Source organism: Hypanus sabinus, chromosome 23, assembly GCF_030144855.1.
Source record: "Hypanus sabinus isolate sHypSab1 chromosome 23, sHypSab1.hap1, whole genome shotgun sequence".
In the NCBI taxonomy this organism is placed as follows: domain Eukaryota; kingdom Metazoa; phylum Chordata; class Chondrichthyes; order Myliobatiformes; family Dasyatidae; genus Hypanus; species Hypanus sabinus.
The window spans coordinates 35,072,849-35,092,463 of NC_082728.1; the positions used below are offsets into that span (position 1 = coordinate 35,072,849).

General features: G+C 39.8%; 1 protein-coding gene across 1 annotated transcript in view; it reads left to right on the forward strand.

Moving 5' to 3' along the window:
• Window positions 1-19,615, forward strand: part of pik3r5 (phosphoinositide-3-kinase, regulatory subunit 5) — a 104,932-nt gene that overhangs the window by 67,531 nt on the left and 17,786 nt on the right. The window contains exons 9-15 of the mRNA XM_059948711.1: window positions 6,882-6,965; window positions 7,915-8,040; window positions 8,119-8,605; window positions 10,108-10,252; window positions 12,244-12,375; window positions 16,214-16,342; window positions 19,051-19,144. Of these exons, the coding sequence (XP_059804694.1) occupies window positions 6,882-6,965; window positions 7,915-8,040; window positions 8,119-8,605; window positions 10,108-10,252; window positions 12,244-12,375; window positions 16,214-16,342; window positions 19,051-19,144 (1,197 nt within the window). The remainder of the gene's footprint in view (window positions 1-6,881; window positions 6,966-7,914; window positions 8,041-8,118; window positions 8,606-10,107; window positions 10,253-12,243; window positions 12,376-16,213; window positions 16,343-19,050; window positions 19,145-19,615) is intronic.

Genomic DNA, 19,615 nt, shown 5'->3' on the forward strand with positions numbered 1-19,615 from the left:
TCACCTCTATCCTCCCCATACCCAATCTAGCTCCAACATCTTTCTTTCTGACTGCCTCCATTTACCATAAACTTGCCTTTTGTCTTGCAACCCTGCCCCTTCCCCTATTTGGCTTATTTTGCCCACCATCAAACACCCCTCCCCACCTCACTCTCCTCTCAGTAAACTAATCATCAATCTCTCCCCACCCCCACTCTAGTTTTACATCAGCTACCTGCTCTCTTCCTACTCAGTCCTAATGCAGAGACATTGACCTACTTAATTATTCCTGCTCGTTGCTCCAGATTGGTCACTTGTGCCTCAGGCAGAATAATGACTGACTTAATCTTGACCTCATCATCACTCCCCTGCCTGTTCCTCCCAATCTCTAACTCTCCTGTTGGACGAAAGATCATCTCAGCCATGATTGTGGAGCTCCCTCCTGGTTAATGGAGAGGTAAAGCTCACAAATAATCCCTTGTAATGCAAAAATCTCTACCAGTAGGTACAGTAAGCCTCAACTTCCAAGGCGTATATGCTGAAGAACAGCCACGGATTCTGAGAGCCGTGAATCCCACAATCATGTGTTGTGCTGGTAGTGTTCTGTTTGCTGTTCAGCTATCCGCTGAAATGGATGGTGGAGAAGTCAACGGCCATTCTCTCCTCTTTGTAAGGATGAAGTGCATCAAAAACAAACGGTACCTGATTTGATAAGCTGAGAGATGCAACTCATTCATCAAATGGCCATTATTGCCAGGTGGAAGAGCACAGCTGTTCAATAGAGCTGTTTTCACCATGTTAAAAGCCTTCTTTATATAACAATCTCCTTTCTACTGACCTGACAATTAACTACAACTGATGTTCAGGGACCTGTGTTTGAAAAATAATCTCCAAATACTCTCATGTCCCTAAATACAATGAATCAAACCTTGATTATGTGCTAAAGTAAATTAAACAAAACACTTTGTTGTCGCAAAGATTCATCAAGTGAGTGTCTGCTAGGCAGGGGAGAGTTGCATTGGGTGATTTGCCCTCCTGAGTTCTTTGGGTTAGAAAAAGAAGCTCTTCATATCTCAATCTTAAATAGAAGATTGAACTTTCAGGGAATAGACAATAGACGCAGGAGTAGACCATTCAGTCCTTTGAGCCAGCACCGCCCTTCAATGTGATCATGGCTGATCATCCACAATCAGTACCCCGTTCCTGCCCTCTCCCTATAACCCTTGACTCCACTATCCTTCAGAGCTCTATCTAACTCTTTTGTTCTCAATTCCCCAATAAGTGGAAACATCTTCATAGAATCATGCCACTTGCATAAACTTGGAATGAAAGCAAAAGATGTAATAATTTTCGAGGAGAACAGCCAGCATCTGGAAAGGGGGGAGAATGGATGAGCTGAGAGTTTCTGATCAACACTATTTTCATTACAGAAAAGTGAACAATATTAAAATAACCCAGATCAGAATAATGAGGCTTCAGACTTTTTAATTTCAGTTGGTTCTGCACCACTGTTAATTATTATGTAACCTTCCCAATGATTTGCTATAAATTTTCTACAATATTACTAGTGTTATTAAATCTGTGTTGATCAAGCAATGACAATGGAAACACTGATAAAGCCATGAAATTAACAAGTTCCTAAGTTCTTAACAATTTTGAGTACATTAAGTTTGTACAAACAGTACTGGTTTATGTCTTAATAGCCTTCAGAAAAAAAAACATATTTTTAATTTAACTTCACTCCTGATGAAGGGTTTCGGCCCAAAACATCGTCACTACCTCCTCCCATAGATGCTGTCTGGCCTGCTGATTTCTGCCAGCACTTTGTGTTTTTATTATATTTTTAATTTCTTTGTTTTAAATCTCCTTGTCCTACTGCCAAATGCAGGCAACTCCTTAATCTTCTGGTCCTTGAGCCAACCACAGGTAATTGGGTCTAGCTCAGATAGGCAACTTGGTTGGGCAGTTCGCTTCTGTGCTGTTTAGTTCTATGGCTCTTTAATTGGAATTCCAACCGGAGTCATTGAAAATGAGTCCAAAGATTGTGGGAACAATTCAATGATCGGTCGAGTGATGTTATTTCTTCTGTTTAAGAGCATGATGGTTGAAGGGTAATAACTATTCCTGAAGCTGGTGATGTGGTTGCTGAGGCTCCGGTACCACCTTCATGATATCATCAGTGAGAAGAGAGCACGGCCTATGTGGTGGGATCCTTGATGATGGATGTACTCAATGGTGGGGTGGGCTTTACCTGTGATGGACTGGGCCATATCCATTACTTCTGGTAGGATTTTCTGTTCGAGGGCATTGGTGTTTCCATACCAGGTCATGCAACCAGTCAAAGTACTCTCCACTGTACATCTATAGAAGTGTGACAAAGTTTTAAAAGTCATGCTGAATCTTTGCGAACTTCTAAGGAAGTAGAGGTGTTGTCATGCTTTCTTTATTATAGGAAAGATGTCAACAAAATAGAGAGAGTACAGAGGAGATTTACTAGAATGTTACCTTGGTTTCAGCACCTAAGTTACAGAGAAAGGTTGAACAAGTTAAGTCTTTATTCTTTGGAGCATAGAAGGTTAAGGGGGGACTTGATAGAGGTATTTAAAATTATGAGGGGAATAGATAGAGTTGATGTGGATAGGCTTTTTCCATTGAGAGTAGGGGAGATTCAAAAAAGAGGACAAGTTGAGAGTTAAGGGGCAAAAGTTTAGGGGTAACACGATGGGGAACTTCTTTACTCTGAGAGTGGTAGCTGTGTGGAACGAGCTTCCAGTAGAAGTGGTAGAGGCAGGTTCAATTTTGTCATTTAAAAAAAAATTGGATAAGTATATGGACAGGAAAGGAATGGAGGGTTGTGGGCTGAGTGCAGGTAGGTGGGACTAGGTGAGAGTAAGCGTTTGGCATGGACTAAAAGGGTCGAGATGGCCTGTTTCCTTGTTGTTATTGTTATATGGTTATATACGGTTATAAAATGGCACTGAATGTGCTGGGCCTAGGTAAAATCCTCTGAAATGATAATACTGATGAACTTCATGTTGCTGACTTTGTACATAACATGTACTGTGGTAGAGTGAAAAGCTTATCTTGCACGCTGTTTATACAGATCTGATCATTATACAGGACATTGAGATAGAACAGGATCAAACAATGACAATGAAGAATAATGTGTAAAGCTACAGAGAAAGAGCAGGAAAAAATAAGGTGCAAATCATAACGTCGACAGTGAGGCCAAGAGTCCCATTTATCATACTCGGGACCTTTTTAATTGTTTTATAACAGTAGGATAGAAGCAGTCCTTCAGTCTGGTTGTATATTTTCAGTCTTTTGTATCTTCTGCCAAATGGAAAAGGAGAGAAGAGAGAATGTCTGGACTGGGTGAAGTCTTTGATTATGCTGGCTGATTTACTGAGACAGTGGGAATTATTAGACAAAGTGGGAGGCTAGATTCCATCGTGTGCTTGTGGTCACATGCAGAGCAGTTGCCATATCAAGACCTTACGCATTCAGGGAGGATGCATTCTGTGGTGAATCAATAAAAATTGGCTAGGGTCGATGTGGATGTGCCAGCTGAGGAGATAGAGGCATTGGTGAGCTTTCTTGATTGTGGCATCTCTGTAGTTGGACCGGGACATGCTAATGATTCCTCCCACCCTCATATTGCATGCAGCTATTAACAATTCTGTATTGTGATTTTCATATTCACTGGTTTATTTTTGTAGACCTTTTGTCTTATGAGTTTCTACCTCAGTCAAAATCACGTCAGTGTTACAGGTTTAATACTAGAGTTCAATGGCAGTATTTCTTTTTGCTCAGGATAAGATTTGCTGAGATTTTACAAATATCATAGTAGCTAACACAATTATTCAGCCAAAATGTATATCAGGTGGTGAATGCCAAATATGAGTCTTTGCAAGTTTGGTCCGTTATCAAGTGTTGGCTATTGGTAGCTGTGAATATACCTATAATCGGTTTCAGTGTTCCTGCAAATTGGATTTCCCTCTCCTGATCACAATCCAATTCCAAGGTGTACTTGTGTTTAACAGCTCCGGACAAGACCAAGTCCATCTGTCTTGGCCCACAAGTTGGCCACCAGCCTCAGAGAATGCACATTAGAGCAGGGCATTAGAAGGCATGGATCCACTGTGAACCATGGTCCAGGCAAAATCTTCTCCTTTTGGAGAGAATGAGGAGGCAGCATTCTTGTTGGGGGGAAGAAAACATTAATTGACCTCTGCTTCAGTGATTAGAGTGGTGCTGGGTTGGCTGGGGGGGGGGATGTTGAGAAGACAGGCTGGGTGTGCGTTGATTAAATTATTGGATATTAATTAGTTCAGCACAGATGGTGACAGGCACACATTTCAGTGTTGGGTAATGAGATATATGATGAGACGGAGCATAGAGCTGACTGCATGAGTTATTGTCATATTATCCTTCCCTCTTAATCTGTGATCATAGTTAACATTTTACAAGACTCCTGATGAAGGGTTTTGGCCCGAAACGTCGTCACTACTTCCTCCCATAGATGCTGTCTGGCCTGCTGAGTTCTGCCAGCATTTTGTGTTTTCATTTATTTCCAGCATCTGCAGATTAACTTGTATAACATTTTACAAGGCAGTTTTATTCCTAAACATTGAGATGTTGTTTCCCTAGATCACCACTTAGTGGTGATATTGATTTGTCAGACAGATAAGACACTGAATGACACCTCCATCTGGTTAATGGGGCTTCTTGAATTCTGCATTAACAAACACAATGGTGAGCTACAGAATGTATCACATTGTTTGAAAGCCTCAGCTCTATAAAATCAAAGTACACTCATAGAGTTAGTTCCTGAAGCTGAACTACATAAAATCTCAACATTGTCACATTTAAATTTCTATTTGTGCATCTATTGTAACAGATACCATATTTATATTAATGAAGGAATATTGGCAAATCTTCACCATACACTACCCAATGAAGCCACTAGGGGTGATGAAGAGCTATAGATCCAGATCTCTAACTGATCTGCAATTGCAAAACAGTCCTTTGTGTGAAGCGTTCAGAAACAGTTTCTGGAAAAAAAACAAGGATATTGCTTGAAATCAGGTATAATCCCAGTGCTATGCAGCAGCAGAGAATCTGAGACCTCATCCTAAATTGTTTGACTGGATTAATTTCAATTCAAAGGTTCAGAGGTTTATTTATTATCAAAGTATACACCTCCGAAATTCTTCGATTCTCCAGGTAGCCAAGAAAGAAGAAGAAAAGAAAGGCAGCATGACCATCAACCCCCGCCAAATCCCACCTGCCTACAAAAAAAGAATGAATAAAAACGGAACAGGCATATCAACCACAAGTCCCACCTGCCCACAAAAAAAAGAACAAACAAAAATGGAGCAGCCACATCAATCACCAACTCCCCTCTCCCGCTCAAAGAATGAGCAAAATGGATCAGTCACATTGACCCCACAAATCCCTCATCCTGCACAAAAACGGAACAGCCTCGTTGATCCCCAAATCCCCCACCACCCACAAAAAAAATCAAGAGGATCAGTCGAAAAAACACAAATGTAAAAACTGTAAGACTGAAAAATAGAGACTATAGTCTGAAGTCCAAATCCAAAATGCAAAAAAAACCTGGACAACACACTCCGGGCCCAGACACATTTATTACCATAGTTAATAACCATCACCATGTACAACCATGAGATTTGTTTTCCCATGGGCATACCACAATAAATCCAAGAATCAATAGAATCAGTGTAAGACTCCACCCAGCAGGATGGACAAACAGCGAATATGCTAAAGTGAATACACTGCGCAAATACAAATAAATAAATAAATAAATAACTGAGACCAGATTCCATGTTTGTCAAGCCCTAACCAATTTTGGGTGGGAAAACATGATTTTTCTATATTTGTACTTCAGAATATAGAAAAATATATTTTACCTTGGTTAAAGGTATGATGTACTGTTACTATTGTTGTTGATTTTCTATCCACTTACATCGGTAGCTGGGCCTTTGGAGAGTTTGCATGCCCCAGTCTGCTGGCTGTCCTGGGTAAAGTCTACAAAAGGATGTGGGTTTTTTTGAAAGATTCAAATTACTCCAAAAATTAAAGCCATTGTGAAAAAAAACACTCTTATAACAATCTTACTCAAGACCTCTGGGGTATTGATATACAGGGGGATCTTGAGGTCCAAGTCCACTTTGGTTCCTGAGAATAAAAACTCAATTAAGTAGGGTGGTAAAGAAGGCAAGTGGCATATTGGTGCTCATCAGTTGGGGCACTGAGTACAAGAGTCAGGAAGTTATGTTGTGGCTGTATAAATCTTTTGATAAAGCCACATTTGGAGTATTGTGAGCATTTCCTATCACCACAATACAGGAAGGATGTGGAGGGTTTGGAGAGTGGTGAACTTTTTCTGCACAGAATGCTTCACGTTTTGGAGAGTATTAGCTTTAAGAGAGAGGCTGGCCAAACTTAGATTGATTTCTATCGAGCACAGGAGTCTGAGTGGAGACCAGATATAGGTTTATAAAATCATGAGAGGGTACAGAAAGGGTAGATAGTCTTTTTGCCAGAGTAGAAATGACAAGTACTGGAGAACACAGCTTTAGTGCAAGAGGAGGAATGATTAAAGTAGATTTCTGAGGCAGGTTCCCCTTTTTGTATAAAGACTCAAGTTGGTGCCTGGAATGAGTCAGGGACAAGCAGTTCAGAGGCACATGAACAAACAGATGGGGTTAATTTAATCTGATATCTCGGTCAGCACAGAGATCTCGTGCCAAAGGCTCTGTTCCTGTGTTGTACTTTCCTATGTTCAATCTAAGTATGGTTTGAAACAGAATTACTTAACAATTTAGTATTTGCCACTATATTAACTGAAATGTCTATTTTCTTGTTACGTTCAATAGCCCAGAATGGGATGGCTAAACTGCAAACAATTCCACTGCCAGTTGCAAATTGCTACAGCTATCACTGGGACCAGGACAACTTTGGTAAGCACGCAGCAACACAGTAACATTCAAGCAATTCTAAATATCAAAGATCTAACGGGGGCAGGGGAGCTATACAATTAGTGCTAAGACTGCAATGTGGATTGAATTCAAACACTTGTAATAATCTACACCTCCACCTGTTTTGTTTATGCCATCCTATTATCATTGTGTAAATTAGCCTCTTTGCACCTTGACAAATATACTTAAATTTTGCAAGTATACCAACTCACAATCTAACAAATGAATGGATAGCTTATTTTATTAGAATTTGTAGATTGAGATGAATTAAGATTTTTAAACTGATTTGTATATAATGCCACCCGAATCATATTGAACACAAGTACTTTTCAATCTTTCACCTTTTAATAAATATTCTGCCTCTCCTCATTTCTACCAAAGTGACTTCACTATATTCCGCCATGTTCATTTTTCCTGTCTATGTTCCCCTCAATCCTCTTAGCATCTTCCTCACAGCGCACACTGAATCATCAGCAAACTGGAGTAAATTACACTTATTCGTGACCTTCTAAAATTGTAAAGCTTCACTGCTGGAGCAGTAGGACTAATTGAAGTAAGATTACAAAAGACAAAATTAAACTGTACTGCAGTGCGAAGATGTGAAGAGTCCTGTTTATTTAAGTATTTTAAAGCTATTTCCACTCAATGGCTCACAAGCAATAGCAACAGTAATTTTTCCAATGGGTTAAGGTAGGATTGGTAGAGATTGGATGCTCAATGGTCAACACCACTTTGATGGGCTGAAGAGCCACTTTCTGTGCTGCATCTCTCTTTGATTCCGTAGCTATACTTGAGAGAGCCAGAAAAAGCCTGATTAATGCAACACTCTAGGTTTAGTGTGAATTATTGAAATGATGTTCTTGAATCTGTCAAATTTTTGAATCAATTTGTTTGCCACAAGATAATTCAGTATCTTAATTTTTTATTTTAGATATTTTAAAGGAAGTTCTCCAGAAAGAGTGTGAGGTTCCTGATAGTGTCTTACTTCCTTTGCACAACAAAAATATTGAAGTTGAGGAAGACAACAATGTTGAGGAAGAGGATGATGCAATTGAAAGTGAGCGAGATTCTGTGCTCTCTACAATATCTCTAACATCCAAGGACTATATGAAATCTTTTGTCTCAAATCTCTCAGATTATATGGACAGTGGTTATGTAGAAGATGGAGATGAAAGCTCATCCGAAACAACAGGAATGTCAGAGCAGAAAGACGAAAAGCAAAGTACTGTGGGAAATAAATTGGCAAAAAAGCTAACGAACTTCTTCAAAACCAGAAATTCCCTGACACATAAAGCCGATCCAAAATACAGTTTAAACAATTCTTACTCAAATCTTTGTAAAGGGATACCTGTGTCAGGCACCCTACCTCTTCGTCGAGCAGAAAGTTTGGGCTGCACTGAAGTGAAATCCAAACCTCCAATGAAGTCCAGGCGCTCAAACTCTCTGCCACAGCATGCAAGCTACAATTTCCAGTCAGAAAGGTATTTACAACAGCCGACATACTTCAAACGCCGGCCATATCTCAGCTTTGAGGACGATTGTAAAACCATGACACTGCGGGTTGTTGTATTTGGTACTGACAGGATTTTAGGAAAAGTTGCAAGAGCCTACAGCAACCTTAGGTAAGAGATACGTACTTTTTTTAACCTGTCCAGTTCTGTATAAAGTTACCATCTTTTCCAGAACAAACACTAACCATTAATAGTCAATTTAGGATTGCTATCTGTTTCTGTGCTCCTATAGATGACAGCACAGGAGAATTCAACTTGTTTAAGATTATCAAGTGAATCCAGAGATTAAATCAAATCCATTGCTAACAATTTAGTTTCTTAATTACTATTTGACATATTCCCAATGAACAGTTCTCTTGCAAGAGCCTCTCTCCATGCAAAATGTGATCTTTGGGATTTCAGAATGGAGCTGAGTGTGCATCACCCCTCTCCAAATTGATTTTACATTTGTTATTTTAATGGATGTAAAGCCCTCCAAGATGTGAAATCACCATGCTTACAATGCCAGTATTCACTCCTACTGGCAGAAATGTAGCTTTGTATTCTGCAGCTTACCCACTTCATCAGTGGGAGTTGATGTGTATCTTTGGAAATTCTTCTACAATCACACAGTATATGATGGTTCAGAGTAGTATGTTTTCACATTTATATATTTTAATTTAAATATGAGGACACATTAAATTGCCTGCAATAATTAATAACCTCTCACTCAAGGCCAATATCATGCCTGACATTATGAAGTTCTAGCAAAAAGTCTTGCATTATATTATATTGGAGAAGTTTTACATAGTAGTCTTAAGAGTTATGTAAGTATTTTTAACTTTGTCCTTCACATATTGTTCCACATGTATGGTTTGAAATTAGAAAACCTGGAAGCTTTGTCTACATCTCTGATTGTGCCTTGCACACATGAAACACTGAAGTCCTAATAACAAGAACAAGAAACACAAATTCCATGTCATTTCTTCTTGAAGTAAATGAGCAGAAAGTTAATAGCATAACAAATGAGTTAGGATTGTGACAGTAAGTCACAAGTAACCTTTAACTGTGTTAAGGTTCTGTAGAAATCCAAGTCAGTCAAGTAAATTCCATGGAAATCACAAAAATCACCCTGATGGAAAATAACTGATGTACTTATGAATGAATCTAAAAAGCGATGTATTCTTGTCAAAAGATCTAACTCATCAAAAGGTGAAAAGTTGTTCTGAGAATTCAGCCAAAGCTGTAAACAAGCCACATTACCACTGTGTTCACCTGTCTTTGGCAGCATAACTGTAACATTAGTCTTTTCATCTTACCTACTTTGAAAGGGTTAAAATATTTTGTAACACACACACAAAATGCAGGAGGTCCATGCAGCATCTATGGAAAGAAATATAGAGTCTATATTTCATGCCACAACCCTTCATCAGGACTGTCCTGGTGAAGGGTCTTGGTCCAAAATGCTGACTCTTTATCCCTTTCCTTGATGCTGCCTGACCTGCTGAGTTCCTCCAGCATCTGGTGTGTGTTACTCTGGATTTTCAGCATCTGCAGAATCTCCTGTGGTTAAAATCGTTTGGCTCTCTTAGAAATTTGGTGGATATCAAATTACAAATCTTTTTATTTTTCAGATTACAAGAAAGCAAAACACCCTTTTTAACAAAATACTTCAAGATGCAATTCTTTCACATTCCTCTCAAAAGAAATTCAATCAGCAGCCCTGTACAGAACATAAACTCACCCTCAGACAGTCAACAAAAAACATTAATGCAAATGGTAAGTAATTTGACTTTTGTTGCATAGAACAGCAACTAATAGTTGGATTGCTTTTAAACTCAATTATTAATGACCAATTTTTAGGTAGCTGTATTTCTTTTCCAAGCCAAGAAATGGTATTTCATTGTAGTTATCATTACGTTAAGGATATAAATTCAGCAATATTCTCCTTCAAGCTTTCTGAATTCCCTCAATTTTCTGGAGAAAAGAAACCAGTTCCCAAAAAAGGTGTGCCTTCACAGTCCTGTACCTCCTCTCTAAAAGTAAGAATGACAAGAGGGCATGTCTTGGGTATTGAGGGTCCTAAATGATGGGTGCCGCTTTTTTGAGGCATCACTTCTTGAAGATGTCCTGGATGTCGGGGAGGCTAGTGCCCACGATGGAGCTGAGTTTACAACTTCCTGCTGCTTATTTCAAATCCTACATAGTGCCCACACCCGCCATACCAGGTGATGATGCAGCCAGTTAGAATGCTCACCACAAAACATCTGTATTAATTTGTGACTGTCTTTGGTGATAAACTAAATTTCCTCAGTCTCCTAATGAAACATAGCTGCTCCATGCCTTCATTGATATGGATAGATCCTTAAAGATATTGACATTCAGGAATTTGAAATTCCTCACCCTTTTCACTTCGGATCTCTCAATGAGGACTGTTGTGTGTTCCCTCATCTTACCCTTTGTGAAGTCCACAATTAGTTCTTTCATCTTACTGAAGCTGAGTGCAAGGTTGTTGTTGTGACACCACTGAACCAGCTGGTCTATCATGCTCCTGTATGCCTTCTCATCACCTTCTGAATTTCTGCCAACAATAGTTGCAAAATGGTAAAAACTAATAGGAAAGAGCCTTTTACTTCCTGCTTTCCTGGTGAACTCGATTAACTTGCTTATCCGTTGATCTAACTTGATGACTTTTCTAATGTTGCTTACCATGGATTCCCATAATTTTCTGGAACAAAAGAGAATACTTTCCCAAAAGAGTTTCCTGAGGTCATAGACATTTTTGTTACAGTGTGGAACTCTAGGCTAATTTTAAGTGGCAGTACTGGAGTAGACTGGATTTGTTTTCTCAGAAGAGATGGCTTAAGATAAATGATAAAAAAAGTTTCTGATTAAATTATTAAATTGATTTCTAATTATGAATTTGCATTTCTGCCAAACTCTATAACATGAGCTGGGAGAAGCTCTGTGGGTGCTTTACTTTTCATTGAGTAAATCCACTACACAGACAAAGAGTAGAGAGGGATCATTTGGAGAAGCTTAAGTGAGAATTGGATTTTTAAGTCAACTGTGTATTTCAGGAAATGTCAAAATCAGCTTGGTTGATTTTCTATTTTCCTGTGCAGGTTTATAACAGACACCAAAGATCAGCCATCACCTAGAGAAATCCCCAGGTTTTCTTTCATAAAGCCAAAGGGACAGAGTTGTGGAGCATGAAAGCAGGCCTTTGGGTAATTGAGTCAAGCTGATCACCAGGCGTACATTTACTCTATTTCCATTTGATTTTCTCTACGTTCCCATTAACCCACTCCAGATTCTACCACTCACCTATATAGGGACAATAATGGTGGTAGTTAACCAATCAAGCAATCCAACTTTGGGATTTGGCTGGAAACTGGAGCACCCAGTTGAAACACAGGGAGAATGTGCATATTCCATGCAGACAGCACCGGAAGTCAGGTTCAAACTCAGGGGCTGGAGCTGTGTGATAGCAGGTCTACCAGCTGTGTCACTGTGCTGACTTTCAATGTGGCTTTGCAATCTGCTCTAAGAACAAGCAAATAAGTGCATGTGGAAGCCATAAGGGTTTCCTTCCCAAACAGAAAATGGGAATCTCTGATATAATGTGAAATTTGTTCACTTATTTCCTTAAACTTGAATTGAATGTCTATTGGTGCCAGCATGTTCAACAAAAGGAATAATTCAAGATGAAATGAAGTTGCATAGACATTGTTCTTCAGTAGCTTATTGTGGGTTTATGATTATTTTAGGATTTCAGCTCACTTGAGCCTGCAGAAGAAGACAGCACCAATAACATTGCCCAATACATCGGCATGTTGGATTCTTGGTATGAGCGAAATGTTCTAGATTTACTGACCTTGCCAACAACTCTTCTTTGCCAGGTAAGCATAAAGGCACTTAAATGCACGGTTAACATCATAATTACTTGTACTGTACTCAAGAGTTTTTACTCTTTGTTTTCTCACTATGCTTTAATTTCCCTGTATTTGCCTTCCTCATCCATTCAAAGGAAAACAATTACGTTGCCCAGATCTTCCCCAGAAGAGCTTGCTATTTAAAGTATTCCTCTTAATTATTTGATCTTGTATCTGGTGAATATGGATTTGGAATTAGAATTGGTCATTTACTGAATTACAGTGAAACCTGTTCATACAGATCAAATTGTTACATGTTGCATTGAGGCAGAATGAGGTACTAACAGTGCTGAATGAAGTAGAGCAGCTATAGACAAAATATAACACAGAGAGGCAAGATCATGATGTCTAACTTTTTGTACGAGAGAACCCTTTTATCATCTTAAAGCAGTGGTGCAGAAGCTGTCCACCCTGGTGGTACGTGCTTTCAGCCTTTTGTATCTTCTGCCTGATATAAGAATAGAGAAAAGGGAATGACAGGGAGGGTGGGGTTTTTGAACACGGTGGCTGCTTTTTGAGGAACAGAGGAAAGAACTGATCTGCAGTGACAATAGCTGGAAGGATGAGTATAATACTAATCTATCTTTATATCTGGTTCAGCAGAAAGTTGTATTTGATCATTTAAATATGCTTCATGTCCGGTTACATTGTATGAAAATCATTTGGAATATTCTAGATGCCTTAACTTTGTTCTCTTTAAACTGTGCATGATTTGTGGTCCCGACAGATACTGAGTTCAGAGTGACAGTTGGCTCTGCTTGAATATTGGACCCTACCACTGGAAATATTATTACTAATTGTCTCTGCTGTTCATAGGATACCAAGATTGTACCTCATTTTCAGCTTTTTCTTGATAGGTCTATTTTTGGGAAGAGATATTGCATACTCCGTATTTACAATGTGAAATCTTCAGTCTTTATCTTGTTCTAGCTAAGTAGCTAGGAATTCTTAAAGGATCATTTCACAATTGTACAGCTTCATTTTTATTCCTATTATTGCATGACAACAAACAGCACATTTGATTCAAAGATACAACTGCAGGTGCTGTGGATCTAAGAATATGTACACAATGCTGGAAGGACTCAGCATTCAGGCAGCATCAATGGGAGGAGGTAGTGACAATGTTTTGGCCCGAGACCCTTCATCAGGAATGGGGGGGGGGGGGAAGAGAGGGCCAAAGCCCAGTAATAGAGGTAGGGGAGGGGGTAGGACCTAGAGGCGCCAGGTGGAAAACCAATCAGAGAAAAGATAAAGGGGGGAGGGGATAAGCATGAAAGAATTGCAGAGATAAAGAAGCAGAAAGTTGAAAGGGGAGAGAGGCAGAGAGGGACCTGGGATAGTGGGAGGGGGAGGGAGTACCGGAAATTGGAGAATTCAATGTTCATACCAAGGGGCTGGAGGCTACCCAGACGGTAGATGAGGTGTTGCTCCTCCAACCTGAGTTTGGCCTCATCATGGCAGTAGAGGAGGCCGTTTATGGACATATCCGAATGGGAATGAGAGGCAGAGTTGAAGTGGGTGGCAACCGGGAGATCCTGTCTGTTGTGGTGGACGGAGTAGAGGTGCTCGACGAAGCAGTCCCCCAATCTGCGTCAGGTCTCGCCAATGTAGAGGAGGCCGCACCGGGAGCACCGGATACAATAGACGACTCCAGCAGACTCGCAGGTGAAGTGTTGCCTCACCTGGAAGGACTGTCTGGGGCCTGGAATGGTGGTAAGGGGGGAGGTGTGGGGACAGGTGTAGCATTTGCGCTTGCAGGGATAAGTGCCAGGAAGGAGTTCTGTGGGGAGGGATGTGTGGACCAAGTAGTCGCAGAGGGAATGATCCCTGCGAAAAGCTGAGAGGGGTAGGGAGGGAAAGATGTGCTTGGTGGTGGGGTCTTGTTGAAGGTGGCAGAAGTTGCAGAGGATAATGTGTTGGATCCGGAGGCTGGAGCACATTTGATATGTATTTTCCAACAATATAAGGTAACTGTGAATTGTTAAAATGGGAGCCGTATAGTAGTGATATTTCGATAGATGTTTTATAAAATTTCCGTACCATTCATTCATACCAAACCTCTACTTAATTAAATGACAGCTTGACCACAGCCTTGGTCTATGACTCATTCTGTGTCTCCACTACCAGGCCCTCAATCCCCTGGTTATGTTTTCTCATAAATGTTATAGTAGTATAATGATGAGCAAAATCACTACTTCAGACCAATGCAAAGGAGGACGGAAGACAGTCAGCACAGAGTCCAGGTCTCTCCCAGCCTCAAGTCTGGCACTACTGGCTCCATTCATTTTTATAGTGCGTCATCTTACCCATGGGCATTGCAGCTTGATACGTCAACTGCTCTGCTGAACACCGTGAGAATTTGTAGAAAGTTGTGACTAAAGCTCAGTCTATTACTAAAATGAGTTTCTCTTTCATCGAATCTACCTGTACTTGTTGCTGCCTCTGGAAAGCAGCCAACATAATTAAAGGCCCTTTCCCCTTCAGTCATTTACACTTCTACTCCCTTCCATTGAGCAGAAGACACAAATGTTTGAAAACATGTACTACCAGGCTCAACGAGTTTCTATTGACTCTAGCCACTTTGAGCCGACCGCTTCAGAGATGAAGATGAATTTTTTATCTCATCATGGTCTTCACACCTTTTTTGTCTACCTTGCACTTTTTGTCTAGCTGTAACATTAAATTCTGCATCACGTAACTGTTTTTTCCTTTGTATTTTATTGCAATAGTCCATCCAGATGGCATGCAAGCAAAAGGCTTTTCACCGCATCGCGGTTACGTGTGTCAACAATGAAGCAATTACTAATGATCAATTACTAAACCCACTTAACGTCTGGTTCAAATCTTTCCCACTTCCCTTTCTTTGTCCTTCAACCTGCCTCTGACTTGAGAGGCATACTATGACCTTGTTGCCAGTCCTAGTCTCTCGGCTCTCATTTAATCTAGGATATTCATGGAGGGACAGCTAGTAAAAGTACTATGTGCTTCCAAACCCTTGTGAGAAGAAAATGCACAAATAAGAGGCATAAAGATAGGGTTAGTGAACTATATGTGGAATAGAAAAAGTATTTTTAAAAACTGCAGGTACTGGCAAACTGAAATAGAAGTAGAAAATGCTGGAAAACTCAGAAGGTCAGGCGGCTTCTGTGGAAGAAGAAGCTAAGGTCTTTGAAGTCTTGGATCCTTCAGTGGAAATGGGAAACAGAAATAAGTGAGCCAAGTAGAGAAGCTGGGGAGTGTAAGAGATAGAGCAAAAGGAAATTTCTTGGACATAGTAAATTAGTGGGAGAAGTTCAGATAAAATAATCCTTTGTGTAATTTGTTGCTAATGCTGTATAATCTGTGTAAAGTGAAACTAATACTGTACAACTGGTGATTCTAGTTTTGCACATTCAAGGCAGGAAAATGGGCTCCAAAACTGGAGAAATAGTGCAGCTTAATTGTGATGCAAACTATGATCAGTGCATCCCACAAAAGTGGTTTTAAGGACCACTCTTATGGAATGTGTGGAGAGGGCCCAAAGAGAAAGCAGGAAGGTGAAAGAATGGACTTGGTTGATTACAAATAAAGAGTCACAAAGATTTCAAAAAATTGGAAGTTTTCTCTTGAGAAGAATAAAGCAAGAGATGGAAAGAGGCAGGGAGGGGAAAAATTGGGAGAAATACAATAAAGGCTGATTTTTAAATTGTTGCTGACTATTGTCATAGACGTTTTTACTGAAATTCTGACAAACATTAAATATTATTGACTAAGGTGTTCTGATGAATCTTACTGCTACCATATCATTGTAATCTGTTTTCTGTAGGAGCCTTCGAAGCCGGAGAATTGTCCATCTGAAAGGGTGCCAGAAACACTTCCCATCATGGCTGACCTCATCCTTTACTATTGTCGAAATGCTACTTACCCAGTGTTAATCCAGCTCTACCAAGCAGAGGTAAATCATGAACCTGTATTTGTCAAAGTTGCACTTCATGACGATGACTAAATGATGGGAAATCAGAGATCAAAGTCTGACCAGGGCAAGATTATATTTATTTTTAGAAACAAAATACACTGCCACTTTAATAAATATATTTGACACTTTAATTTGTATATTTTTTATGTCTGTGTGGTTTGCATATTATATTCTGTTAAAATGTGTATTTTCAGAAATATTTGTAGTTTTATGCAATGCAAAGTGAGTTTTCAATTATTTTACTCTCTAATAGAAACATAGAAAACATAGAGCACAATACAGGCCTTTTGGCCCACAAAGCTGTGCTGAACATGTCCCTATATTAGAACTACCTAGGCTTTACCCATAGCCTTCTACTTTTCTAAGCTCCATGTAGCCATCCATCCAGGAGTATCTCAAAAGACTCTATTGTATCCACCTCCACCACCATCACTGGCAGCCCATTCCACGCACTCACCACACTCTGCGTAAAAAAACTTACACCTGACATCTCTGTACCTACTTCCAAGCACCTTAAAACTATGTTCTTTCGTGCTAGCCATTTCAGCCCTGGGGAAAAGCCTCTGGCTATCCACACGATCAATGCCTCTCATCATCTTATACACTTCTATCAGGTCACCTCTCATCCTCCATCACTCCAAGGAGAAAAGGTCGAGTTCACTCAACCTATTCTCATAAGGCATGCTCCCCAATCCAGGCAACATCTTTGTAAATCTCCTCTGCACCCTTTCTATGGTTTCCACATCCTTCCAGGTCCACCAGAACTGAGCACAGTACTCCACGTGGGGTCTGACCAGGGTCCTATATAGCTGCAACATTACCTCTTGGCTCTTAAACTCAATCCCACAGTTGATAAAGGCCAATACACCATATGCCTTCTTAACCAGAGAGTCAAACTGTGTCGCAGCTTTGAGTGTCCTATGGACTCGGACCCCAAGATCCCTCTGATCCTCCACACTGCCAAGAATGCTATATACTGCCATCATATTTGACCTACCAAAATGAACCACCTCACACTTATCTGGGTTGAACTCTATCTGCCACTTCTCAGCCCCGTTTTGCATCCTGTCAATGGCCCATTGTAACCTCTGACAGCCATCCACACTATCCACAATACCTCTAACCTTTGTGTCATCAGCAAATTTACTAACCCATCCCTCCACTTCCTCATCCAGGTCATTTATAAAAATCTCAAAGAGTATGGTTCCCAGAACAGATCGCTGAGGCACATCACTGGTCACTGGCCTCCATGTAGAATATGGCCCGTCTACAACCACTCTTTGCCTTCTGTGGGCAAGCCAGTTCTGGATCCACAAAGCAATTTCCATTTGGATCCCATGCCTCCTTACTTTCTCAATAAGACTTGCATGGGGTACCTAATCAAATGCCTTGCTGAAGTCCATATACACTACATCTACGACTCTACCTTCATCAATGTGTTTAGTCACATCCTCAAAAAATTCAATCAGGCTCGTCAGGTACAACCTGCCTTTGACAAAGCTATGCTGACTATTCCTAATTATTCTATGCCTCTCCAACTGTTCATAAATCCTGCCTCTCAGGATCTTCTCCATCAACTTACCAACCACTGAAGTAAGACTCACTGGCCTACAAATTCCTGGGCTATCTCTACTCCCTTTCTTGAATAAGGGAACAACATCCACAACACTCCAATCCTCTGGAACCTCCCCCGCCCTCATTGATGATGCTCTATTAGAACTTACTCAGATAAATTTATTGCACTTCCTGAACTACCTGACTGAAATGGAACATTAGTGCCCAAAGTGACCCTCCATTTCACAAATCAAGAAATTTACTTGTGGAATGAAAAAAAATTGTTTATAGTTAGATAGAGATTGCGGTGCAGAACTGATGACCCAGACAGCTTGGTGAGCCAGTAATTAAAGATTCATTACCACTTTCTCAAACTAGCTAGATGACGAAAAAAAATGTCAGCATGGGAGACTCTCTGCCTGTCTTTTATTTTCCACTGTCCCAGTAAAACGGTATAGAGCAAAACTTTCTGAATCCGCTTACGCAAGTCTTGGTGTAGTGGTTACACCTCATACATGAGTCATCAGGATGTGAATTAAATGAGCGTCAGAGATCTGAGAACATGCTATCAATTCAGGGTAGATGGTGCTGAGCTGAGACTACCTGCTTTACTCATGAGTGGACATAAAATATCCCATGCCAATATTCATAGTAGGGCAGAAATTTCTCCCCATGCCTAGGCCTAATATATTATCCCTACAGTAACGAGTCTTTTGTTTCAAACTAAGTAATGCAGTCATTTAGCTAATATCTAAACTCATGACATTACTTCCTTTTCTTCTTCTTTCAGATTGGAATCTACGTATAAAAGAATTCATAGCCAAAGCAACTTCCCCAGTCAAAAAATGATAAATAATTAATCACTTACTTTTAGTTCAAAAATTGCAATAAAACTTTGATTCAGCAGTCTTTATTGCCATTTACAATTTAAGCATCTATTCAAACACTGTTCATCCGTAGTTAATCTATTTCAGGTATACAGTGTGCAACAGTTAAATAGTTCAGTCTATCCCTTGACAATGTTGATTGACTTGACTTGTTCTTGACCTTTTGCAAAGGCAAGTGAGAGAAAATTGTGTTTCTAAGCCTAAAATATGGGAATAATTAGGATGAATTACATTTTTGTTTGACAGTTAACTCTGGCTGGAGGAGAGAAGAGATCTGAAGTGTTTGTGTATTCCCTTGAGCTTGGACAATCAGCAGCTACAAGAGCAATTAAGGCTTCAGGTGGGCTTTATTTTCTGTGATTTCAGAATTGTTTCCTGTATCTTTATACAAAGGCTGATATGCTACCCTTGTAGATCTATATATATCCAATTAGCAATTCCTTGATGCTTAGATGGAGTTGCCCTGGACAACCCATTGGAAGTTTGAATACACAGAGCCTGTCTATCCCCAAAGGCTAGTAGGGTGACAATGAAAATAATTGTATTTTGCTACACTGGGATTATTTTTTGATTATATTTTTGAAGTCAGTGATAACCTTTAAATGCAAATAATGATATTCAATGAGCTCATTCACTCTCTCTATAAAAGTGTGTATTCTTCTAAGAAATACTTTCTCAAATAGCTGGAAATGTAGAGGTTAGATCTATTATGAACTGTGCTGTTATATTTATTTAACTTAGTTTTACATTTAGACTTCTGTCCAACCAGAATTCTAACTGCGATTAGACCAGTTTTATTTTGTTAAAATAT